The following is a 26,469-nucleotide window of genomic DNA, read 5'->3' on the forward strand; positions in this document are numbered from 1 at the left end:
ATCCGGCAGCTAACACGATGGGCATGAGTGCTTCTTCCCCTCCCCCAGCAGAGGTTAAATCCAGGAGTCCTCATTAGCATTTTTCCAGACCACAGGAGAGACATAAGGCAAATTCATGAGGACTAACATTATTTGGGTTTAGGGATTTAGCCAACTATTTTATCAGTATATCAAGTTTTAATTAGGGGAGACAAATCTTTAGGAAGCAATGTTGGGGTCTTGGGAGTTTCAAGGATCAGTGGGTCCCCAGCCCTGGTCCAGACAAGGCAGAGATGTGTTGAGCTCCCCACCCCCACCGAGCAGCCGTACTTATAAAGCTTTTAGCCCCGAGATACCCTGTCCCTTCTCATTCCTTCTCCCGAGGCCTGGCAGCGGATGGCAGAACTAATACCGTCATTTTATCGGGGAGACAACTTGAGCGAGGTAATTACAGCATCACGCGGTGTCCTAGTTTTGTTAAATTATTCCTGTGGGCAGTGGGTGGAGAAGCAGCTGGAGAGCCGGATGCTGTGGGTCCCAGCACTGGCACCAGTGGAAACGAAGATCCCGGCCTGGTGGGCAAGGGGTGACGCCCCAAGGGGTGACAGACCCAGGCGGACCCAGCCAGGTGTTCTGAGCTCCTGCCCGTTGCTAAAGCCGCTCATCCCTCTGAACACACAGCGCGTTGTGGTATCTGGTTCCCCGCTGGCCTTCCGCAGAGCCTGGCCAGGAAATTGCTCCCCATTGTCACAAGCAGGAGTTAGTTTTGCGGAGCCTGTATTTACTGAGACCAGGTGCCCGGGGCCCTGTGCACGCCGGGGCATTGCAAACAGGGTTCTTAGGGTTTTCATGTCCGTGTGCATTTCTACAAAAGGGATCCAAAGCCTTCGTCGGTTTCTCAAAGGGGCCTGTGACCCCCAAACAGTTAAGAGCCACTGACCGTAATCTTCAATCCCTGGGACACCTGGGTGGCTCAATGGCTGAGCGTCTGCCTTTGGCTCAGGTCGTGATCCCAAGGTCCGGGGAGTTCTGCATCAGGCTCCTAACAGGGAACCTGCTTCTCCCTCTGCCTGTGTCTCTGCCTCTCTCTCTCTCTGTCTCTCATGAATAAATGAAATCTTAAAAAATAAAAATAAAATAAAAGAATTTTCAATCCCTTTTGCTTCCTTACCAGACTGCTTTTAAACAATGCTCTGATTTCCCACCATAGGTACTTTCTAGCTAGCGTGGGGAAAATTATCCACACTGTTAAATAGGCCTGGCCCGATGCACCGTCTATAGGTGATGTGGTTGTGCCTCTTTCTTTCTTTCTTCCTTTCTTTCTTTCAGATTTTATGTATTTATTTATTTATTTATTTATTTATTTATTTATTTATTTATTCATGAGAGACACACAGAGAGAAGCAGAGAGAGAAGCAGGCTCCCTGTGGGGAGCCTGATGCAGGACTCGATCCCAGGACCCCAGGATCACGACCTGAGCCAAAGGCAGATGCTCAACCACTGAGCCACTCAGGTGCCCCTTTCTTTCTTTAAAAAAAAAAAAAAAAAAAAAAAAAGACTTCTTAATTCCAGTTTATTTATAGACAACAAAACAAAAATTCACTTTCTGCTTAGAAGCAACATCGATTCCAGCATGTTTCAAAGAGCACAAGAAAACTTTTAGGTTATGTCTTTGACTACTCAGCCCTTACATTTCCTATGTATTATATTTTTAATCTCTCGTAGCAAATCTGAAGCTAAATTGGGAATATTCTAAGTATTTTCCCACAGGCTTTTGGAGATGCAATAGCATTGTGTGCATTTACGACGAGATAATACCGCGCCTTCCTTTTCCGCAGCCACCAATGCGAGCTGCTCTGGGTCAGAACACATGGGCCGTGTTATTTCTCTGATGTGTAGGGGAGAACGGGGGAGATTTCAGTTTTTAAACACAGTAACTTTCAAAGCTGTTTGATTTGCCTATTGCTTCTCACATGAGGAAAAACGGAGGTAACAGTGGGCTGGCAGCTGGGCCAGTTTTCATGGGAAATTTGAAAAGAAACCTGGGCATTCTAGAACTACTTTAAATTCGGTGGCTCAAACCATTGACAAGTTTGTTATATTCCCTCCCCACATGCCGTGACTCCCTGTGATATGGCAGGGTCTAGGGGTCTTGCAACCAGGAAACCCAGGCTGCTGAGGGTCTAAGGGGGCTGGTTTTGGGTGCAGAAACTGAGGACACAGCATCCCCTGAATTTGGAAGCAAGGTGCCCTAAAAAAAAGCTGGAGCCCTCAGGGAAGGAGGCTGGGGTTCACTCCTGAGTCTGTTGCTACTCTCTGACTTCCCATGGCCTGCCTGGGTGTTGCACCCAGGCTGGTCCCAAGACTGGGATGCCAGCATCAGGGTTCCCCCGAGAGTAGTAGACTCCCACCCTGTCCTGGCCAACTTTACCATGTGAGCGGCTCATATCTTATGTTCCCTGTGAATGAGGAAGGGGGAATGCTGTCGTGGTGGGGGGCATGCTTGCGGGGCTGACTGCCCAGGTGGAATCCTGACTCCTCGGCTCCTGGGCAGGTCCAGGGTATTCGTATTTAAGATGGGAATATGGGGAAAAGGAAGACACCGACCCACAGAGCTGTTGGAGATGGGTGACATGATGCTTAAGGACCATCAGGCCTGTGGCTGCCCCTGCAGGCCCCCAGCCAGCCTGTGCCAGGTCACACAGGCCAGGACAGATGGGCATCCCAGTCCTCAGCAGGGTACTGCCACCCTCCACGGCCTCCTAAGGACATTAGTGATGGCCTGTGGCCCCTTTGTGTGGACCTGGGGATCTTCATCGGGCAGGTACCTTGGCAGGCCCGTGATGGCCGGGACCACAGGGCCCCAGTCAGCCTTGTTTCAACCCATGAAATGAGACAATGTCCATTCCACTCCTCCATCTCTCTGAGGTGGCCCTCCGGCTCTGCCGTGGTCACCAGCATGGCCCAGCCATGTGCTCTGCCCTGGTGTGGGGACAGCACACAGGGGGAATAGACAGTTGGCTCTTTACCCCCAAGGGAAGGTGAGCCCCAGGCCTTTCCCCAAAGAACCCCTTGCCTTCAGAGTCTCAAAATACACATTGACTGGAGTGGGGGGGCAAGCTCGGGGTTGGATATTGGGAACAGTGGGGGTGCCCATGCCTGGCTAGCATGTCCTGTCCTGGTCATGAGAACTCACACCAAGTTTGTTTTCCAGGAACTTGGGCAAGTCCGGCCTGCGGGTCTCCTGCCTGGGGCTCGGTGAGTGTGGGGGCCCCCTTGGTCCACTGTCACCCAAGGAGGCTGAGGGAGGCATGAGAGGAGGGGGGATTGGGGAGGGGAGTACCAGGGGCCCTGTGCACACACAGCTCCCTGCCTCACACCAGAAAATCAGAGAAGCACCCTGGCCCCGGGTGTGTCTGGAGAGCGTCTTCTCTCCTTACATGACCGAGTCCTCATAAAGGGCAATTTGATTTTCCCCTTTTACCTGTTTCCCTGAATGTGAGCTCTGTTCCCAGAATACACTGTCCCTCCACCTCCATGGTACACTCAATATGCTCCCCACACACCCCTCAACACACACACCGCCCAGCAAGAACGAGGGCACGGCTGTCACATCTTGCCCGCTCTCAGGGAGGTATCCCTCACCCTGCTCCTTGTGGCAGGTCAGCAGACTGCGAGCTGCATCAGCTGGAGCCGCAAGAAGCATTTCAGAGACCTGCAGCCAGCTGCCTGCTCCAAGCGCCCACTGTCCCCAAGGGAGGGAGACTTGCCCCGAAAGCCAGGTGTCCACACATGCTCACCACAGAGCAGGGGGGCATGATGGCCTACGGCTGCTCCACAAGCCCTGCAGCCTAGGGACGGAGCACCCTGGGGGAAGCCCAAGCTCCTTGGAGAGGTTCTCTGACTTGAGCCCATGTGTCTCCTTCCAGGAACATGGGTGACCTTCGGAGGCCAGATCACCGATGAGGTAAGACGGGGCTCCCACAGGCCCCAGGTCCCAGTAAAGGCTGGCCACATCAGGCGCGTGGTAAAGTCCACTGCATGAACCAGCGGGCCTGTGCTCACACAGCCACCGCAGCCTCTCTCTTTCTGTTCTTCAAGGGTGCCGTGGCCCTTTGGGGCAGCGGGAAGGGTGAGGTGAGCCATGGTGTTGTCAAGAGAAGCCAAATCTGGTGCCCGCACTCCACAGTTGGGTGCCTTGGGGTGTCCATGAGGTCACCTCCTCTGCACACCATCTAAGTCCACCGCTAGCCAGGAAAATCCAGGGAGCACATGTTTTCTTTTTTTTTTTTTTTTAAGATTTTCTTTATTTATTCATGAGAGACACACAGAGAGAAGCAGAGACATAGGCAGAGGGAGAAGCAGGCTCCTTGCGGGGAGCCCGATGTGGGACTCGATCCCAGGACCCCGGAATCGTGACCTGAGCAGACAGACGCTCAATCACTGAGCCACCCAGGTGCCCCTGGAGCCCATGTTTTCCAAATTACACAGCCCAGTGTCTTTCTAAGCTGCTCCAACAGCGTACACCCCCATGGATTTGAAACTTAAGTACGTATCTGCTGAGGTCATTCAGAATGCAGATTCTGCAAATTATGCTGCAAGCTGAAGACTCTGAGTAGCTTTACATCTTACCAAGCCCCGAACCGCACATTTTCCATGGCTGTTGTTCGTCTTGTGCGCTGCAATCGAATGCACTTGCCAGGGCTCCTCTCTTCACACCACGAGGCGGTGCTGCTGTGGTGGCGGGGCTGGTACAACCCCGGGCTAGTGTGCTCCTGGGCAGTGAGTGAATATCTCAGGAGGGGGAGCAGTGGCATTCGCTCAGAGAGCTCTGGACATCTGCATGCCAAGCTGTCCTCACGTCTGCCCTACTTACTCTTGGAAAGGTTGCGTTTAAAAATTAATAAGTGAGTTCATCTGAGACCTTGTTAGCTGTGATTGCTCAGTTAGTTTTCAAAGGAAAAGCTTCGCTTCTGTCAAAATCTAAATGTATTTAATTTGTGTTTTTGTTCCTTTTTCCTTTTATGACAGTAGCTGGTTGTAGAACTACTTGCCCTTGTTCTGAGGTTCTGACTCTGGACTGTCTCAGGGTAAAGCTAGGAGTCCTTAAGTTCAGGGAATTGTTTTGCCTTTAGCTACCAGGTTGGTTGCAAGCACCTAGAATGAAGGTCAGCGCCCCTGAGTCCAGGTGGTTCACCCAAAATAAATAGTGTCTGACTCCCCTGCCTCTTTTTTGCTGGGGAGAAGAATGACTTCATTTCCAAACGGCAGTAGCTCCTTTGTGTGTGATGCCCTTGTGAGAGAGATACAGAAAAGTGCCTGGGTGATAACTGTCCAATTTAGGTGATTTTTTTCACCAATAGATCCATTGCACCCAAAGAGTATTGATTAACAATCCAGTGGTGGCCCTGCTGGCTCTGACCTCTACTGTGTCTCCATCATGTACATGGTGCCATATATGAAGATATTAGGAGTCATTTCCAGATGACACAAGGCAGGGAGGATGGCAGATACAATACATGACAGATTCGAGGTTCCCAAAAGGTCCTGGCAGGTGAAAATGATTGAGCGAAGAAACCAGCAGAATTTTCGTATTAAATCCTACAGTTAGTGTCCAAAAAAATCAATACGTCAAGTATGAGAGGCCCACCTCGCCACGGTTCAGATGAAGAATAGCCACGTTTTATTCTCTAGCTGGCCGCCTGCCCTGTCTGAGCCAGCAGGTTTGGCACTACAAGGAATCAAGGACCATTCCAGACTACAGAGGGACAGGTGTGCTCCCCAAAACTAGGGAGGCCACGGGCCCACTGGGCATTCCAGATGGGTGCGCCATGCAGAAAACTGTGTTCCTTGGTAAGCCCGTGTCCAAAGGAAGATGGTTGGCCTGCCAAGGAGTCCAGAAACAGAGTTCCGTTTATAGAGTTGCCTTTTGTGCACAAGACACTGAGGTGCCACAGGAATATAGAAGTGAGGAATTGGTAGATTTAATGTGGCCAACAGTCATTCCGCGGCAGGACTCCGCGAATGTCAGTGAGCAGTGGCCCCCAGGAGAAATCCAGCCCCCAGCCTCTTGCTCTTCTCTTTTGTTTTTGTTGTTGTTGTTGTTTAAAGATTTTTCTTATTTACTCATGAGAGACACACAGAGAGAGGCAGAGACATAGGCAGGGGGAGAAGCAGGCTTCCCGTGGGGAGCCCGATGCAGGACTCAATCCCAGGACCCTGGGATCACGACCTGAGCCGAAGGCAGACACTCAACCACTGAGCCACCCCAGGTGCCCCTGGGTTTTTTTTTTACTTTTAATTAAATATATGAAATATAAAACTTGCTACTTTCACCATTTTCATTGTGGTTAAAATATGCATAATATAAAATTTGCCACATTAACCATTTTTAAGTGTACAGTCCCATGGCATTAAGTACATTCTCTTTGCTGTGTGACCATCACCACTGTCTATCTCCAAACATTTTCATCACCCCAAACAAGATTCTGTGACCATGAGGGAATAACTCCCCAGCCCCCTGGTAACATCTGTTCTACTGTTTGTCTATGCATTCCACAAACCATTTTTTTTTATAAATAAACTTTTATTGGCAGGCAGCCACGCCCATTCATTTACATACTGTCTGTAGCTGCTTTCACATTACAAGTTGCCAAGGGACCATCTGGCCCGCAAAAACTAATGTGTGTGCTCCCTGTTGGGGCCACAGCAGGTGTCTGCAAACGCCTGTGGGGCTGTGGCCCTGGGGAGGGTGTCCTTGGGGGCCGGGCAGAGCAGAGCCAGCCCACAGAGGAAGCAGACAGTGCTAGCAAACCTCTGATCACATGGCCAACTGTTGGAACTGCCCTGGTCAGAGTCAGGTCTCCAGCCTCTAGTCCAGTACACTTTCTGTGACCTCACATGGCTGCTCAAGTAAAGAACTCCCCCCCAGAGCAGATATTAGATTAATAGATTAGATTAAATATCTAATAAGGGTAGAGGCTACAGATGTTACATTTATTACGGCACCCAGCCCCCTATCAACCCAGGGAGGTAAATGTTATTACCCCACTTGGAGGAAGCAGAGCCCCAGAGGTGGAGCAGGTGCCCAGGGTCTACCTGGAGAATCATACCAGAGAATGGCAGCGGGGCTCTTGCCTCAGAGCCCACCATGGCCAGCTCCCAACTCCAGGGGGGTGGGATGGATTCCCTTGCCCCCCAAGAAGGAAGGGCAGGGAGGAGGCCCACATGTCTCCCAAAATTAATCCTGCCTTTGGTTTTGGGAACACTGATGTTGGAAATATCCAAACAGTCACAAAATAGAGGCTCCCCCACAAAGTAGGGCTCACCCACAGAGCACAAGTCTTTAGGCGTCATGTTTTAAAGAACACGGGGACAGGTCCAGGAGCGAGCGTGTGGGAAACAGCGCCGACAGCGGTCTGTGTGTTAGAACTACAGTCTGGAGCAGGGAAGAAGCATATATTCATATAGAAAAACCTGGAAGAAGAGGCGCCTGGGGGCTCAGTCAGTTAAGTGTCCAACTCCTGATATCGGCTCAGGTCAGGAGATCAGAACTTGCATCAGGCTCCATGCTCAGTGGGGAGTCTGCCTAAGATTCTGTCTCCGCCTCCTTCTGCCTCTCCTCCCCTCCCCACTCATGCACGCACACACCCTCACTCCCCCCACCTCTAAAATAAATAAATCTTTAAGGAAAAACCTGGAAAAAGTTTTTTTAAAATAGGGAAAAACCTGGGAGACCAATTATGCCAAAATCCTAGCAAAGAAAAAAATATAAAGCACAGCCCTGAGAATTCCCACCCCTCACTTTCTCAGACCCTGTGTACGTCTTTCTGCTAGGCAACAGGGGAAATGGGGTGGGTGCCTCTGTGTCAGCGCCTGTGATCTTCCCCACTTGCAGGCCTTGCAGGGTTGGCCATGGCTGCCGAGGTAGCCACGAGGGAGGCCTCCCTGGGGCAGGAAGGGAGGAGGTGGGGAGGCTAGTCTGGAGGCCACCAGAGCCAGCCAAGGACAGTGTCCACTCAGCTCACACCTGCTGAGTATCAGATCCCTGCCATAGGCTGCTGTCTTTCTGGAGAGGGGGACAGACAGTAAGCACATCTTATCTCCAAGGGCTAGACATGTCCTGTGGCTGCATTAGAAAACCACCACCATTTATGTGGTTTTAGAACTAGATAAATTTCTTTCCTCATGGCTCTGGAGGCCAGAAGTCTAAAATCATGATCACAGAGCCGAAATCAGGGCATCAGCAGGGTCACACTCACCGTGGCGCCTCTGGGGAGTAGAGTGGGACTCTCCCGCACCTCCTCTAGCTTCTGGTGGCCACTTCACTCATGTCTGCCTCTGTGGTCACATTCTTGCTCCTGTTAGACCTCCCTCTGCTCCCTCCTGTGAGGATACCTATGGCACCATGCAGGGCCCACCTGATAATCCAGGATCAGCTCCTATCTCAAGACCTTTTTTTTTTTCTTTTTTAAGATTTTTATTTATTCATGAGAGACACAGAGAGAGGCAGAGACACAGGCAGAGGGAGAAGCAGGCTCCATGCAGGGACCCCGATGTGGGACTCGATCCCGGATCCTGGGATCATGCCCTCAGTTGAAAGGCAGACGCTCAACCGCTGAGCCACTCAGGTGTCCCCTATCTCAAGACCTTTGATGTCATCATGTTATGAAGAACCTTCTTCTCCCCAAGGGACCGTTATTTAATCAAACACAGAACAAGAGCACAGAGAAAGGTGGGCTGGGATGTGGGCTCACATTTTATGCTTTTAATCAGGGAAAGTGGAAGCAAGAGTGAGCCATGTGATGATTCAGAGGGAGAGCATTCCAGGCCAAGGGAATGGGGCTGGACCTAGCCTCCAGGAGGCCACAGGAGGTGCCCCAGGTTGTGATATGTCAGAAGTGAGGGAGCAGATCTCTGTGGGGACTCTGGCTCTGACAGTCTGTGACAGAAGCCACAGAGGAAATTTGACCTGACTTCACTCAGAAGGCTCACTCCGGCTGTTCCACTGAGAGAGCCAGTCTCCCAAGGACAGGGGATGCTTCTCAAACTGTAAAGTATGCATGAGTCCCCTGGAAATCCAGTTAAAATGTAGGTTCTGATGCACAAGGCCAGGAGCAGAACCCGGGATTCCACATGTCTGATGCTGATGGTCTATGGACCACACTTTGCCCCACTTTGTAGGGCACTGGGGGCAAGGACAGAAGCAGAGAGAGTTAGGGGCTACCACAAAAACCCAGCTGAGGGCATTCTGTCTGGGACCAGGTAGAGGCAGGCAGGAGGGTCCGATTCTGAATCAGCTTCAAGGAGGAACTAGCAGAACTGGCTGAAGGTACTGATGCCACAGTAAGAGAAAGATAAGTAAAGGAGGATGCCCCGGTGTTGGACCTGAGCATGGGACGGGTGAGACCCGGCACACGGCCCACCCCCACGCACACCAGCCTCTCCCTGCAACAACCCCCCCACCCCATGCTTCCCCTTCCTGCCTGACAAACTCCTAACCACCCTTCAAACCCAGCCCTGGAAATGCTCACACACATCACAACATGGATAAACCCTAACGGCATTGTGTTAAATTCATCAAGTCAGCCAGTCACAGAAAGACAAATACTGTAGGACTCCATTCGTATGTAGTAACTAGGGGAATCAGAATTCTGGAAACGGAGAACAGATGGGTGGGCGCCAGGAGCTGGGGGAGGGAGGAATGGAAAGTTGGTGTTTGATGGGGACTGAATTTCTGTTTGGAAAGATGTAGAAGCTCTGGAAACAGGTGCTGGTGATGGCCACACAACAATGTGAATGTACTTAATGCCACAGCATCCTATGCCTAAAGTGGGCAATTTTATGTTACCCGTATTTTACCACAATTTTAAAATTATTTTAAATAATTTTTTTAAAAGAATAAAGATGATCTTTCCATAAATCAATACGGGTTGATTTCTAAGCTCAGAAGAATACCTGTAGCGTGCTGTTCTCCAGATAAGCAAGATAGGAGTATAAGAAGAAATACAGGGACTGAAACATGAAAATAAAAGCCCTGATTCTGAGTCACCCAATCAGAACCCTCTCCAGAGGCAGCAGGCCCCCCTACATTGTCTGTATAATCTGGCTGGGGCCCAGCACGAGGTGCCCTTCTGGGTAGAGCTTGGGCAGCTTGGCAGGACTCATCCCTGAAAAGTCAGGTTGAAGACAGAGGTGAGCCAGTGAAGGAGCTTAGTGTATACCTGGAGCATTGGAGAGGAAGAAAGGAGCCCCAGGAGGAAGAGAGACGCATGGGAGGAGGAAGAGGCCCCCCGGGAGGGTGCATGGATGCATCTGACACATGATTACACTTGAGCTCCAGTGGAGCCAATCAGCCCTGCAGGTGGATCCAGAAAATCCTCCACCAATGGCCTTTCCACCCACCCTGGGCTTTCTGACTCAAGTGACAGCCATTAACAAATGGGGGTTCACTTTGGCCTGCTCGGTATCAGAAATCTTTGGGGTTCATTGCCAACATTTGAAAATTAGGAGATTTTTACTGCCCCCAGATACCCTGGATCTCTGGCTTCTCTCGAAAAATCAAAAGAGGGATGCTGGGGTGGCTCAGCTGGTTAAGGGTTTGCCTTTAGCTCAGGTCACGATCTCAGGGTTCTGGGATCAAGCCCCATGTCGGGACTCCCTGCTCAGTGAAAGGGTGGGGTCTGTTTCTCCCCCTCCCTCGGGCCCCCCACCCCATGCTCTCTCACTCACTCTCTCTCTCAAATATATAAATCCTTAAAAAAGAAAATTCAAAAGATGTAGCCTTCCCACAGGCAATGATTGAGTGTTGGTTCCCCACCCCAGTGGACCCCACTGGCCACCAGCCTCATTCTCCATGTCTGCCTGGCCCATGGGGCTTCTGAGTTTGGTATTGAGAGAATCTCCAGGAAGCCGAACATAGCTGGCTTTTCGTCCCACAGTGCTTGAGGGTTGTTAACTATTACTCACCCCACCCTGGGTAGCTGGGGAGGGAGGCTTGGCACTCTGAGCTGAGCTTTGAGAAGTGAAGGGCGGAGGAGTTTGCATGTGACTCTTAAAGGGACACCTGCACAGTCCAGAGGACCAGCATTCTCTGCTGCATTTTGGAGAGGTCATTAATTACAGGGGGACTTCCCCAGCTCCTTGATCCTCACCCCCGCTACCAGAGGGTCATTGCTGGTGGAGCGCAAGCTCACCCTTAGAGCAGCCTAAGGAGCAAAATCTGGTCAAAGGCGTGTGCAGATTGGGCACCATTCATCAACTCCTGCCTGCCAGGCAGTGGAGGAGCGCCAGCCGGCCGGAGTGCTAGCTGAGGATGGCAGTTTCTCCATCTGCAAACAATAATCGTATCCTCCTCGGGTGGCTGCTGGGAAGGATCTGGGGGGGGCCTACAGCCACAGCACACATTCCAGCCATAGCTTTAAAAAACTATTCATTCTGCCAAGATCTGTCACACTCCTCTTGGGGGCTTGTTCCAACCCAGTATAGGTGCTAAGCTTTGTGATGACCCAACAGATGGGGTCCCTGCTCGCATGAAACGCACAGCCCACTTTGTTTTCTTTCCTCCCTGTGGGTATGCTCCTGAGAGCAGCTCCATGCCTGTCCTGTGGCAGAGAGGATAAGGGGAGCCTCGGGGTCCTTGGGATTATGCCCTGGAGCCTCCAGGCACCACCCCCCCTGGCCTGGCAGGACCGTGCTGCCGGCAAGCAGCTCTGGTTTTCTCATTTCAGATGGCAGAGCAACTAATGACCTTGGCCTATGACAATGGCATCAACCTCTTCGATACTGCAGAAGTCTACGCGGCGGGCAAGTACGTGTCTTTTCTCACGGGGAGGATGCAGTGCAGGCCACGGCTTCCCTGGGAAGAGCCAGAGCTGCTAGTCCTCCCATCCTGGGTCCCAGGTGTCCACAAATGTGCCTCCCACTCTGCCTGCTTTTTCAGATTCTAAATGGCTTTAGAAGGTGCTGTTTTTATGAGGCCAAAATTGCAGAACACTTGGACACCGGCCACTTGCTAAACTCCCCGTGTGTCCACGATGACCACAGTCCCTCTGGTGCCAAAGATGCTGTGCTGGGCCAAAGCCTGATCAAGCTGTGGTCCCAGGCTCTCCTGGACCAGCCCCACACGTCTGACAGTCTCATGTCCTCACGGTGCAGTGAGGGCTGCAGGGAACGCAGGGCCTCTCGAGCTGCGGAGAGCAGAGTCTGGCCAGCCGAGCGCTGTAGGAAGCACTTCCCATCTTGGCAGTGAACTTCCCTACTCAATTATGTAAAAGCCCTCTTCAGCCAAGGCTGCTGGCTTCAATTTTAAAGACTAGCTGTAATCAAATCATCCACTCTCCTGCATCGGGTTTCCAAAAGTCAGCTTTTGTTTGTGAAGTCATCTGCTGGCTCTCTGTTTGTCCTCCCTCCGGCCCCCCTGCCTGGGGCGAGCCAAGTTCCTATCAGCTGGGTTGGCTGCAGCCTGGCTGGCAGGGGCACGTGGCCAAAGGGCCAGCATCTGCCTGGAAGCCTCTGGGTCATTACCTGAGGCCCAGAGCACTGAGGATCGGGAGCCCAGCTGGGTCTTTTCTCAAGTCCCAACTCAGGATTTGAGGACCTGACAGCCCTGGGGGCCTCCTTGGGATCCCCAAATCTTCTCCAGCGCCTTTTGGCAGCCCTTCGCCCCTCCTGATGTACAGCTCCCTCCCTAGCCCTCCATATTGGCAGCTTCTTCCCATCAAAGTGAAATGCTTTCCAGACAGATGAACTAAAGCCAGAGGGTCAGAGGTAGAAAAGCCCAATGCAAATGCCAGGCTCAGGCCAGCCCCTCACTGGCCTCAGCAGCCCAGCCCATTCCCTGGCCCTGCTTGTGCCTCAGTTTTGCTGCCCATTTGAGAGCGTGCAGGAGGCAGCTCCAGACCATCCCCTCTGGCTCCAGACATACGGGCCCCGCACACTCTGCTCCATAGCAGCCATAGCCTCGCCATCCCTGTCTTCACTTCCCCCTGGTTAGCTAGATACCAGCGCTGGCATATCAAGGCAAGCACACCGGGTACTAGGCAGCCTTGGAGCCTCATGGAGGCCCCTTACCAGCAGCCAAGGACTCAGGGAGTGGCTTCCTGTGGGTCATTGCCCCTGGAGCCCCCTGCCTTCATCCTGCCCTCCGCTCCTCCACCGGCCTCTGTGGCTCCGTCTCAGTCCAGCCCAGAGCTGGACATGCCTGCTCACCCCCCATCCATGGCTCGGTGCCAGCAGTAACCCCCAGGGGAAGCCAGGCACCATGTACCAAGGGACAGGCAGGGAGCAGCTCTGGTCCGGGGGCTGCCTGGCAGCTCCAGTGGCCAGTGGGCCAGGCTCTGTGCCTCTTGCTATCCAGAGCACCAAGTGCATATTTTGCTGAGTCCTCTGCTGCTTATGCTGATGCTAATCTGGGCACTTAGCAGAGAGCTGCAGGATTTCTGTGCACCCCACCACCACCCCCCTCGGCAGATGTCAGGCTTAGCAAATTCAGGGCCACAGGAATTCATAGCCTCAAGCAACAGGCTTTGGGTAGCTGATTGTAGCTTCTATCACCCCAGGACCCCTGCTTGCTTTTCTCCCTTCCTCCTTGTCCCGATCTTTTGTCCCATAAATGAGGGACCAAGGCAATAAAAGGAGGAGGCCCAGGGCTGAGTGAATTTCTGTACATCTTGACCATAAATGAAGAGCATTCAGAATGTATGCTGAACAGCTTGCAAATTAGAGCCCATTATTTTTTTTTTTTTTTTTTTTTTTTTTTTTTTTTTTTTTTTTTGAGCCCATTATTTCTGAGTGGATGACTCAGGCGCTTTTATAATTGGAATGTAGCACTGGGTATGGATCATTCGCCGTCTGTTGTTTTTGCTCAGAAACATTTTGCTACAAGCAGAAAGTTCTTAAAAGTTAATCCAGTGCTGCGGTGCCAAGCAAGGCGGGAGCAGCCCACCCATGACCCCGGCTAGCCCGAGTTTGGTGCAGGGCCAGAGTGACGCCAAAAAGAACAGAGAGCAGTCAGCATGGCATCTGTCTCTCTATTGTTCAAGAGCAAGAAACAAGAGACACGCATGTACCCACACACATACATGCACACACACACCCGTGCACTCTGCTGGAAATCCAGCCCCTGGCCCTGCATACATGTTGATTGTCTCTGAAAAGAGAGGATGCACTTGATGAATAACTTAGCTTTCAAAAAATACACCTCTATGGAAACGTCGCCCACATAACATGGGAAATGGGGTGGTGCTGGCCTCGCCAAACAGGACATCGGCTCCTTCCGTCTCTGTGAGAGCAGGAGCCACTTCTGCTAAGACAGGCGCCCACAGGGTCACCTCCTTCAGCCACCTGCATGGGGAATGATGGCTGCTGGTGGGCTCTCTCCTCTTTCTGGAATGAGCTGCCCGAGCCAAGATGAGCATTGTTAACAGCCCAGTGCTCTGGCCCCAGTGGCATTTTCACAGAGGGAACCAAGTGGCAGATTGTCATGGCAGGGCGAGGTTTAATGTCTCTGTCACGCTGTAATGAAATCCCTGTGTGTCGGTCTTTCTTGCAGGGCCGAAGTGGTGTTAGGGAACATCATCAAGAAGAAGGGATGGAGGTAATTACCATGTTCTCTCTGGGTCGGCGTCCAGGGTGCACGCAGGGAAAAGCCTGCAGAAGGCCAGTCGGAGGGTCAGAGGCACCGCCAGGGGCAGGCGTCCTCTGGGTTCTGGGCACATGCTGGTGTGGGTCCTGTTGCTGTTCCTGCCTGCTTAGAAGTGGAGCTTGCTCTTTGGCCCTCAGGCAGCTGGCCAGCCCTTCTATAGCCTGGAAGCCTCAGACTTTTTCTCACCGGCAAGGGGAAGAATATTCTAGAATGGAGGCAGCTCCATGCTCCCTCCAGGGAGACGAAGTATTCACACTGTGCGGGGCTGTGCAGAGGTGGGAAGCTTCTGCTGAGTCACCAAGTGGGGTGCAAAACTCAGCTCTCCAAGACAAGAGGCATCTCTGCTGGAGAGGGAAGTCAAGTGGAGGTCCTTGTGGGGCTCCCCCTACATCGCGCTCTGCCTGCTTCGCCCTGACATCCACCTCTGGTCCTGCAGGGATTCGGAGGGCCAGGGTCCTGGGTTGCAGCCTGACTTGCGTTAGGCCAAAACAATCTGGATGTGAAGACTTCCCAGGTGGCCTGGTTGTAAAGCTGGGTGTAGAGCCACTGAGGAGAGGGACAGTCCTTCTCTGGGCTTGGAATCCACCCATCCTCACGGTCCCTGCCTGTCAAGGGACCACTGTTGACTCCCTGGTAGGTTGAGGGCCTGAGTCTATAGAACACTTGCCGGGCTCAGGGCTGGGCATCACGCTCACCAGGGAGTGGCAGCCATTGGTCAAGACAATGGTCTTCACCATAGCCACCCACCAAGTCTCCCCCTGCCCCCAAGCAGCTCAGAAGCCTGAGGCCCCTTGTCACACAGGGTTCCCACCCTCCTTGGGACAGACCGGGCCAGGCGCTTGACTACACTTTGGGACCCCTTGGGGCTCACATGTCTTTATTTTCAGAGGAAGCATTGTTAAAGCTGGGCCCATCCACCCCTGCCCAGAAAGTGCCACTCAGAGGCCCCTGAGGCCACTGGGCACAGATGACTGACACCTCTCTTCTGATCCCAACAAAGTTGTTTGTTTCTCCTCGGCTCTAGCTCATCATAAAACAAACTCCCCCTCACTCTGTAATTCAAGGAAATTGCACATATTACTGAGGGCCCTGATTATGTCATAGAAGAATACAGGGGGAGGTACATATTAAGTCACCCCCCGGGACATGAAGCTCCTGGGGTACACAGCTTCTGGCTCTGAGGAGCCGTTTCCTGAGCGCCACCACCCCTCCATGGGAGGAAGGCACTCCCACAGAGGACATTCTCCATCAGATGTGGAGGGGCCACCATCACCCCACCATCCCGCCAGCACCAGACAGGCGGCAGTGCTTGCCTCTCCTGGGTTTGCAGCAGGAGACCTGAATCCATTCCTCTCCCTGTGGGGTCTCCATCACCCAAACCCCAACTCCCTCACACCCAGGATCCTGCCTCACCCAACTGTCCCTCCCTCAGGGCCACCCAGCTCTCCCAGGGCTAAAAGCCTGTAGGACTGCTGGGCCCCCTCGCCTCTTTCCATCCTCACTGAAGCTCCTCCATGTGCTGCAGCCCTGACTCTCGACCTCCCAGGAGCGTCCTCCTGCACCTGCTTCCTCCCTGACAAAACCCACGGGAGCAGGGACAGCGGCTTCCATTCCCCAGGCCAAGTCTACATAATATCTCCTGCCCTGGGCTCCAGTACACTAGACCTCATCGTCTCCCAGCCCCCACTGCCTGACTTGGGGTGACACAGTGAGTTGGTCACATCTGTGGCTTGTCTCCTGACTCTATGGGGAACCCCAGGACTCTGGACTTGCACACCACCAACATGGAACAATCGAGAAGTACCCATTTCACATCCCCATGCTCCCAAATGGGAAGGGATTCAGGACCCTCTGTGAAAGCTGAAGACCAGTGCCCCTCCAAGCCACGTCCAGTCACACCCCTTCTCTTCTGTTCTGCAGACGGTCCAGCCTGGTCATCACCACCAAGATCTTCTGGGGAGGAAAGTAAGTGCACTGGCAGGCGATGCTCCCCGGCGGGGCCAGGTCCAGAAGCCGAAACCCCTGATTCGGGAGGCTCCTGGAGGGGGGCTGGGGGAGTTGTGTGCAGCCATCTGCCCTGGCTGGTGCCCATCCCTGTTGACATCACGTTCCAGAAAAGCAGCTTTGGCTGAGTGTCCTTTTACTCAAACTTTGGTTGATTTTTATTTTTACTTCAGTGGATCTGTGATTTTTTTCTGATTACAAAGGTAACATTCTAGAAATTCTAGAAAACACAGGAAATTCATGAACTGTCTACAGCACTCCACCCTCCCTGGCCATCCCTGCCAGTTTCTAGGGGTCCAGCCCCACATTCTCTCCAAGGCTGGAAAAACCAGCTTCATAGGAATTGTAAATACAATTCGTTCTTAATTAAAAAAAAAAAAATCCAAGGGAAACAGAAGAACAAACTGAAATGCAGACCCCACCACCACCACCACCCTCCTCCCCCAGGACAGCCAGGCAGCAGCGACCCTCCTCCCAGCCTGCATGAGCATATCCCCATAGCCTTGTGGTTTATCCCAATTGGAATCAGACTGCACGTGACATGCACTGACCTATTTTTTTTTTTTTTTTTTTTTGCCTAACATCGAATCATAAACATTTTCCCCCAAAACCGCTTACAACATCACACACACTGTCATCCTGTTTTTCAGAGCGGAGACCGAGAGGGGCCTTTCCAGGAAGCACATAATAGAAGGTGAGGGGGGCGCTTTGGCCCCACATGGCCCCCCAAACCCACAGCATCCTCCTGCAGATGCACAAGTGAAGAAGGCCAAGGTCTCCCACCCCACCGCCGACGCACGTGGGGCCTAAGCCTACAGACACCCATGCTCTGGTCCCACCCTCTCCCTCCACCCAGGCTCCGAGGCATGAGAGCAGGGCCCCTGGCACCCTCAGATGGGCAGCGTTGTCTCGGGGAAGACAGGACAGGCCTGGGCTGCAACCCTGTGCCGAATGGTGATCCTGAGAGGGGACATATCACCTCCCCAAGCCCCTGTGGCCACATCTGTAAAATGGGTGTGGGAAGAGTGTCCACCTCAGGAGCTTTGGGGAACGGGGAAGAACCCCGGGGTGGAGGATGCATGTCAGACACAGCGGGGGGGATCCTCACACAGGAATGGAGAGAGAGGAGGGAGGTCGAGTAGGTGGTCTGGTTTATCCCACTATTGCATTGTCTTCCTGCTTTTTCCACCTTTGCTCATTGTCATCAAGGTAATACAATCGCTCCTCTCTATTTTTTTTTAAGATTTTATTTATTCATGAGAGACACACAGAGAGAGGCAAAGACAGAGGGAGAAGCAGGCTCCCTGTGGGGAGCCCGATGTGGGACTCGATCCCAGAACCCGGGATCACCCCCTGAGCCAAAGAGAGACGCTCAACTGCTGAGCCACCCAGGTGCCCCTACACTCGCTCCTTTAAAAATCCAATGAGAAAGGGGCTCTGGTCCCCAGATGCCCACACCGGGCCCCAGCCCTTGGCTCAGCAACTCTACTCTGACCCATTGCTGCGTGACTTGTGCCTTTGGCGCAGGGACGTGGATGCAGCCCCCCATCACCTCAGGGCCACCAGGGGGCCTAGGAAGTCACAAGTCACCCCTCCATTCAGTCACAGAGCATTGGGCCTAGAGAACCGACCACCACCCACTTGGGGGTGCCCACGTCAGTCCTCCCTTCCCCTCGGGTGGCCTGTGCCCGCATGTGTCCCACACCGCCCCACAGCTCCCGGCACCACGGGCCTCGTGTCTCTCTCTCCTCTTGCTCCCTGAGCCCCCTGTGCCCGGGAAGGTCTGTGAAGATGCTGACGGCCCCTTCTGACTCCTCCCCGCAGGTCTCAAGGCCTCCCTGGAGCGGCTGCAGCTGGAGTACGTGGACGTGGTGTTTGCCAACCGCCCGGACCCCAACACGCCCATGGAAGGTAGGTTGTCTCTGGCTGCTGCCACCACCGGGACCCCGCGGGGACACCCCGGGCCACAGGGCACCGGCGGGTGGTAGGGGCGGGGGTGGGGGCGGGCTCTGAGGGCCCGCAGCACCCGCAGGTGCGCCCCGACACCTCCAGGCTGACCGCCCCCCACCGCTGCCCGGTTCCACGCCTGCCCTCCTGGGTTTAGAACTGTGTGGAATGTTCTCCCCTCTCAGCTGTTAGTATTTTGTAGCTACATGAAGTCACAATACGATGGCTCTTTGCAACTGCTGTGTTCCTTCCAATCACATTCCCGCCCTGCGTTCTGAGGGGAGGTTTCAGGGGCCTTTTGCTCTGGGGGATAAACGGTTACTTAGAGGAGAAAAAACAACGCGTGGGGCTTTGGAAAGCAGTTTTGGTTTCTTTGGCGCTTATTTATTCTCCTCTTCCCTGCGATCTCTGCCCCCACCCCCACCCCCCTCTCCAACTTCCCGCTCCAGACTTCTCATTTGTGCTTTGCTGCTTCAGGGATTTGGAAAATTAAGTTGTGCTCAAGTTATTTTTTTCTTCATTTGTCTATATATATGTGTATATATATATGCATATACATATATATATACACCGTGCACACATGTGTGTATATATATGTGTATGCGGTGTGTGTGGTTGGATTGGTGTTTTTTGTTGTTTTTGGTTTTTTGGGGTTTTTTTAACCGAACAAGTATTCTGTGAAGGAGATTTGTGCCTCAACCCCCATGCCCTGTGTCATACCGTGCCTCTCCGTGTTCCCACAGCTATAAACACTGGTCTCTTTAAATCTTTCTTTATCACCAGGGGACCCATTTAGTTCCTCCAAGTCAAGGACATTCATCATAGAAGGTACACAGTACCCTTAGCCCGACAATTGACTTCTGTGTCCAAGCTGCATTTTATGAGACGGTGGTTTTATTTACACCACTCTCTTTCCCCCAAGACAAACTTCTCCATAAAATGCATAAAGGAAAAATAAGTGCCCTATGAGAACATATTGCAAGTGAAGGAAAAAGCCAAGCGGTGTGGAGCCCCCACCCGCGCCCCCCTGCCTGGCCCGTGCTGTCATTTCATCCTTCCCCCACCCTGACCCCCACCCCCTGTGCATGACCCACGCCCCCCTCCCCTGCCTGGCACTGCGGTGGTTATCCTCGGGGCCGGCTGTCTGTCTGCCAGGGCTCCTCTTGATCTGCGGATGCTGCCATCAGCGCCTGAAACCTTGACCCTGGATGGTCTGGGAGAGGGTTGGGGAGATCAGGGACCCCAGAACACGTGGCTTCCAACAAGTCTTAGCTTGATAGGTCACATTTGCTAAGCTCCTGCCTCAGGCAGAAGCAACACACATGGGTGGGCAAGCTGCCCACTCACAGCATGCTGGCTCTACCGTGAACATCAGGGCTGTGTGTGGGGTGCTCATGTTCCCTGGACAGGACTGGCCACCTGCCACTCTCATTCCGTGCTGTGCAGCCTCGGCTCTGCCCACCCCTAAGCTAAGGGCCTCCCCAGGACCCCACACCCAGGCCAGGCCATGGCCTCCCTGGGAGCTAGGCTGTGACCCACAATGGAAGGGCTCCTGTCTGCCAACTGGCACTGCCACCTGACCCCTCCCATGTATTATTTGTGACCAGGGGATAGGTACTGTGGGTTCTGGCAGCAGCTATAAGGATTTGGTCCTGCTTCTGTTCCACAGCATTAAATATTGAGGTGGAGGACAGTTTCCCTAATTATCCCTGTGTCTAGGGCCACTGACATGGGCTAGGGCAGAAGCACAGAGTGCTGTGTGTGGGCTGCACACCCAGCCAGCCACTGCCTAGAACCCCTTCTCTCTCAGGCCAGCTGCAGGCTCTTGTGAGCTCGTGCCCCGGTGGCCTTGCCTCCCTGCATGGAAGGGGCAGTGTAGTGCATCATGTCCTGGCCCTCATTTCCCCGGTGAGGAGAGGCAGCCAGGCTGGCGAACGGGGGTGTCCTCCACTTCCCTCTCTGGCATGTGGGCCTAAGCCTTGGCTGAAAAGAATCAGTGGTTATGCTGCATGGTCACGGGGGGTGGGGGTAGGGGGCTGAGAGTGTTTCTAAAGAACGTGATGAGGACAGCTGGCCAGAAGCCTGAGCTTGGGCTTGGGTGTGGGGAGATCTTTTCCTGGGACCCTCGACCCTTCCCACAGGGGTGGTTCTCCTTCGCATTGAGTGGTGTTGGCAGTCCAACCTGGCCAGAGGTCAGGACCGGGGTTCCAGCTTCCCCGCCAGCCCCCCTCCCGAGGATGGGCACAAAGGAGCCTAGTCCCTGATCTTGGAAGGAAGGAGAGGGCAGGATTGGCCTGCAGGCCTGGAAGCCCAGGCATGGTTTTGCAGGGGTCCTAGGCGAACCCACTGAAAGAGGGGACCTTGGCTCAGAGAACCTAGGAGGGGTGACCCCCCAAAAAACAGAGGTGCTGCCCTCTGTGGGAGAAAGTGCTGGAGGGCCTGTGCCTTCCTAGGGGAAGCTTTGGGAACAAGGCCTGCCTTCTCCTTTCTTCCTCTCCCACCCCCTGCCAGTCTTCCAGGACCCTAGCCCCCCACCCCATCTCAGCAGCAGATGAGGAGCAAGCCACCTGGGAATAGATGGGACTTCCAGGGGTCAAGGTTGCTGCTTCGTTTTTAGAGACACCTGTTCTTCGGCCCTACTTCCTGCCCTGGCTTTGGCAGTGGGACTTGCAAGCACTGTATGGGATCAGGGAGGCATCTGAGGGGGTAGCCCTTCTCCCCACAAAGCTAAGAGACGTTTGAGATTTTTAAATTTGAGGCCAAGTCTGTTTTCAAAAACCACAACATCCCCGTGGACTGAAGCAGCCTGGCATGGGAGCAGGAAGACTGTGACTGGCGGATTTTTATTTCTCCAAAATTTTTTTGAGTCCTGGGAAGAATTTGTGATGCAGCCGGGGTGAGGGTCCCCTGCCTGCCACTGGGTTGGTTTGAGAATCCAGGGCAGATACAACAAACAGGGCTTTCTGTGTCTACTTCTGGCTCTTGGAGGATGCGAGGTGAGCGCCATGCTATACCCCCTGCCTCTGGGAGCATCCAGGGTACCCCCACCAGCCCTTTATCCTGGAAGATGCCCTATGACCGCTCTGTTCAATGCTCTAGATCGATGCAGGAAACTAAAACAGGCAACAACTTGTGTTTACACAGTTGCCTTTTCCCAATCTGATTCTTCCCCAAACTAGAGAGTCCACCCCATTTAAGAGTCTAAAACCACGTTCTCTGATCTCACCATTTTCCCCCCTCCTTTCTCCAATCTGCCATAGAAAGGCCGCAGTCCATCTAGTACCCATTTTTCAAAGATCCCATAGGACTTGTTACTCTTTGGGAAAGTTATTTTCAAGACCAGCTTCTTGGCTCGTGGTTCACTTTTTCCTGTGGTCCCTGACAGCCCTTGCCACACCCGACTTTGGAGAGGAAGTACACTGCTTGCAAGACATCTTCGCAGCTCCCCCCTCCTCCCGGTGCCCCACCTGTATTTGCAGAATATCCCCAGGTTGGGCCCCAGGCCCCTCAGTCACCACACCCCCGACCTGCAGTTTCTGCTTCTCTCCTGACAGAGACCGTGCGCGCCATGACCCACGTCATTAACCAGGGGATGGCCATGTACTGGGGCACGTCGCGCTGGAGCTCCATGGAGATCATGGTAGGGTGACCTCACTGAGTATGTGTGTCCTGGGGCGTAGTCTCCCTAAACCCTTCTAGGAATGAACACCTGGACTCTGGCAGATTCGGTGCCCCTGGCCCCAGTGGCACAGATAACTAGGTACTAAGTGAGGGACAATATGGTGATATGTGGCGGCTACATCTGTAGGCGAGGCTTTTAACTTTGAATCCCAGCACTGTGTGGCCCTGGGAAGATGGCTTAACCTCTCTGAGCCTTGGTTTCCCCGCCTGTGGAACAAAACTGCTAGGAGGACCTAGCCCCCCCACCAGGAAGTTGTTCTGAGGACTATCTGGGAGAACAGGTGTGAAGCTCTTAGCAGAGGAGCTCAGCTTGCGCTCAGCAACAGTAACAGTGCAAGTCACTTGCACTGAGCTTTTGTGACCCTCCAGTTGCCCTTAGATTTGAGGGCTCCTGTGGACCAACTCCCGTTTAATTCTCACAACACCCTACAAGGTGAGTGTTGCTGTCGTCCTGTTTTTCAGATATGGATGTTGAGGCACAGAGAGGTTAAGTAACACACCTAAGGTCACACAGCTCATACTGAGGTCCATCCTCAAGCTGTACAGAACGTGAGCCGCTGCCAGGAGCCCGGCTTCCATCTCATAGTCTGTGATGTTTCCCCTTACCCGCACTTTCGGGGAAGCAGCCCCTCCTTTGTCACTTCCCCCCAGGAAGCCATAGAGACAGAGGTCTGCAGATGTTTCTCCATATTTCTGGGTGTCCCACAGAGTCAGCAGGGTGGTGCTGTGCTCAGAGGCAGGCAACTGGGAGCCCAGGGGGTTGGAGAGCAGAGGCCTGGGGACCAGGTCTTCCCTGGACTGTCTCCAAGGCTGACGTGCCACCCCTGCTTCCAAGCCTCCCCCCAGAATTCCCCACACCCTGGTGTCCTTGGGAGGGTGTTTCTCCTCTAATGAGTCCTGGATTTCTGCTTCATCAAAAAAAATCAGAATTTTCAAGTTCAACACAATTCTGGAAGCCTGTGATTTTAATCAGCCTTTGGCATTTGCAGCATTAATGAGCATTTGGCACTTTTCTTAGGCTGCCTGGAGCCAGCACAGGGCTCACTGAGGTGTCAGTGTCTTATCCCCATTTTACAGATGCAGTAGCTGAGTCTCACACCAAAGGAGAAAGGGCCTCTTGGGCTGGCAGGCAGGGCTTCCCCAGGAGTCCGTCTGGAGACACCGGCCCTGGCTCACACCCATGTGGTGGGAGTGGAGGGAGAGTCTGCAGAGTCCAGGCCTTGACTTCCAATTTCCAGAAATGGGCTGATGCCGGCCACTCTCCCCTCCTGACCTTGCATTTCCTGCCACTGCCACCATCCTCCCAGGGCTGGAGCCCTGGAGTAATGATCATGATAAAAACAGGGCCTGCACTGTCCTGAAGGCTGTGAACAGCGCTGGCTCACTGATCCTCACGACAGATGGAGATACTGAGGCAGAGAGGGGCAAGCTCCTTGCCCAAGGCACCCCAGCCAACAAGTGCCCAAACCCAAGGCTCACTACTGGGTTGTGCATTCCCCCATGCCTTCAGCTGTAGAGCACCCCCCTTTGCCGGCAGAGGTGGGCGGGGGGAGAGAAGGTGCACCAGCTGTTTCCTGTCTCCTGCCCCCTCCTGCGCGGGCAGCCCCCAGACCCCTGACCGACAGGGACCATCCACGGCCCTGTGTGCATCCGTAGGAGGCCTACTCCGTGGCCCGGCAGTTCAACCTCATCCCGCCCATCTGCGAGCAGGCCGAGTACCACATGTTCCAGCGGGAGAAGGTGGAGGTACAGCTGCCCGAGCTCTTCCACAAGATAGGTGGGCTGCCCCGCCCGCCCCGCCCCGCCCCGCCCCGCCCCTCCGCGCTGGCCCCGCCCTCTCCGTGGCCCCGCCCCTCGGCCCGCCCCGCCGTGGCCCCGCCCCTCCGCGCTGGCCCCTCCCTCTCCGTGGCCCCGCCCCTCGGCCCGCCCCGCCGTGGCCCCGCCCCCTCCCTTGCTCCGCCCCCTCGGCCCTCCCACCCTCGGGCCCCTGGGCCTGACCTCGCCTGGCTTTCCTCCCCCAGGAGTGGGCGCCATGACCTGGTCCCCCCTGGCCTGCGGCATCGTTTCCGGGAAGTACGACAGTGGCATCCCGCCCTACTCCAGAGCCTCCTTGAAGGTGACCGAGCGGCCAGGCCGGGGAGGCTATGGCCGGCCACAGGCATTTCGCACTGAGGGGGCTGTGGGGGCGGATCCAGGGCGCGGGAACCTGGAGCCCTGCTGACCACATCCCGCCTCTGGAAGGGCTGCCGCGGGGAGAAGGCCCTGCCCCTGCCTCGCCACCCCCTGCCCCCATTCAACCTTCACAACCCGGTGGGGTCCACCGACTCTTGGGTCGGCCCTGCCCCGAGGTAGCCCCTCCACCTTCCGCGGCCCACACTGAGACCTCGGGGCTGGAGGCCGCAGGGCTGCTTCATTTGTCGATCGGGGGAGGTCTCCTGGGACAAGACAAGACCCCACGCACAGACACACCTCTGGAGGATCCCAAAATGCAGGGCTTGAGGGATGAGGAGCAGGCAGAGAAAGGCCTGCCCAGGTCGGGGCAAATCCCGCTGCACGGAGCCCCGGGCCTCGGGTTCAAGGGCAGGATGGCCTGTCCACCCACTCCTGCCCCATCCACAGCAAAGTCAGGGAGTCCCCTGGAAAGCGTTGCAATCCCGTGGGTTGGGGCAGGTGAAACCACAGCTCCCCCAGACCTTTGGGCCACAGGCCAAAGCATTCCTCGCCAGGCTGCCGGGCTCTTTGCCTGGCTCAGGGGCCCCACAGGCTTGCGCTTTCAGACTAGACAGGCCCCATGCTTCTGACTGCCCGGGCCTGTTCTGCAGTGGGACACGGTTAGGCAGGGGGGCGGATGCTGCTTTGGCACAAGCCATCAGCCATCTGCATCCAGAGGTCCAGGTGCCCTGCCCTCACCTGTAGGCTGTGCTCTTCACCCTCCACAACCAGGGTTACCAGTGGCTGAAGGACAAAATCCTGAGTGAGGAGGGCCGGCGCCAGCAGGCCAAGCTGAAGGAGCTGCAGGCCATTGCAGAGCGTCTGGGCTGCACACTCCCCCAGCTAGCCATAGGTAACAGGACCTGGGGTGAGGGTGGGGGTGGAGGGGGAAGGATTGAGTACTGGCCCTGGGGCTATGTCAGGAGTCCTTGAGTGCCTGGGCGGGCCACTGCCTCCCTTAGCCAGTAGGTAATAGGGCCCCTACATTCATGGGGAGACAAGGGTGGGGGGTCGTCCCTGAGCACTTGGTCCACTTCTCCCCCTGGACGCTGTTGGTACCAGGCCTCTCCCAGAGCCCTCTGCAGCCCCATCCCCGGCAAATCCCCCACCCAGCATGCCAAGCGGCAGGCTTGCCAGGGACCTTCTGGGCACCCTCAGCCCCATGGCCCACAGGCTGGATCTCTGTGGCCCAGTTAGGGACAGGGAAGAACCAGGAAGGGCCCCTGCCCTGGGTGTGTCTCCCTCACCTCTGGTTCTACTGCCCCAGCCTGGTGCCTGAGGAATGAGGGAGTGAGCTCTGTGCTCCTGGGTGCTTCCAGCGCAGACCAGCTAATGGAGAACATTGGAGCAATACAGGTGAGTTGGGGGGCTCTGTGCATGTGCATGTGTCACCCCCAAGCCCTTGAACCGAACTCAAGGTCCTAGTCAGTCATTCGTCCAGCCCATGTTCTTGGGCACCTACAATGGGCCGGGCACTGTTGTAAGTGTCCGGGCTACATCAGCGAGCCACCAAAAGTTCTGCTCTGGAAGAGCAGACAGTGAGCTCTGAATGCAAGAAATGAGGAAATTGGAATATGAAGGTGATAAGCACCAGAGCAAGGGCAGGGGAGTTGGTGGGCGCAGAAGGGAGGTGGTGCTGTGGTCCAGGCTGAAGGGGGTCAGGGGTAGGCTTGCTGAAAAAATGACATGTAAGCAAAGGCTCCAAGGGTGAGGAGTGGCACCTGCAAACCCCTGGAGGAACCGCCGGGAGCAAAGGAGGCGCCGGTGGGTGTGGCCTGGAGCAGAGGGGCGGGGCAGGGGAAGGGGGGACTGTGCCCAGGGTTCTAGGGACTTCGTTGGTTGTTGGGTGAGCAGGAGCCCCCGCTCCAGAGCAGAGGAGGGCCTGATCCCTCTCCCCCTAGCTGCTGAGTGGAGGAAAGCCTTTAGGGAAGAGGAGGAGGGCACGGAGAGATCTGCAGGGAAGTGACAGGAGGCCTCCTCGGAGAGGGTTGGATCCTGGATGT

The 26,469-nt window shown here is 54.6% G+C and overlaps 1 protein-coding gene across 7 annotated transcripts in view; it reads left to right on the top strand.

The window, feature by feature from the left end:
* The window catches only part of KCNAB2 (potassium voltage-gated channel subfamily A regulatory beta subunit 2), an 84,978-nt gene that overhangs the window by 55,199 nt on the left and 3,310 nt on the right, over positions 1-26,469 (top strand). For 5 of the 7 annotated variants that reach the window (XM_025427351.3, XM_049110536.1, XM_049110535.1 and 2 more), the window contains 13 exons: positions 3,194-3,237; positions 3,909-3,946; positions 11,709-11,788; positions 14,531-14,575; positions 16,544-16,588; positions 17,278-17,321; positions 18,452-18,538; positions 19,358-19,402; positions 22,129-22,214; positions 23,912-24,032; positions 24,277-24,371; positions 25,199-25,319; positions 25,734-25,822. In XM_025427351.3, the coding sequence (XP_025283136.1) occupies positions 3,194-3,237; positions 3,909-3,946; positions 11,709-11,788; positions 14,531-14,575; positions 16,544-16,588; positions 17,278-17,321; positions 18,452-18,538; positions 19,358-19,402; positions 22,129-22,214; positions 23,912-24,032; positions 24,277-24,371; positions 25,199-25,319; positions 25,734-25,822 (940 nt within the window). The remainder of the gene's footprint in view (positions 1-3,193; positions 3,238-3,908; positions 3,947-11,708; positions 11,789-14,530; positions 14,576-16,543; positions 16,589-17,277; positions 17,322-18,451; positions 18,539-19,357; positions 19,403-22,128; positions 22,215-23,911; positions 24,033-24,276; positions 24,372-25,198; positions 25,320-25,733; positions 25,823-26,469) is intronic. The other 2 variants (XM_025427357.3, XM_025427358.3) reach the window with 1 other exon arrangement.

Source organism: Canis lupus, chromosome 5, assembly GCF_003254725.2.
Source record: "Canis lupus dingo isolate Sandy chromosome 5, ASM325472v2, whole genome shotgun sequence".
In the NCBI taxonomy this organism is placed as follows: domain Eukaryota; kingdom Metazoa; phylum Chordata; class Mammalia; order Carnivora; family Canidae; genus Canis; species Canis lupus.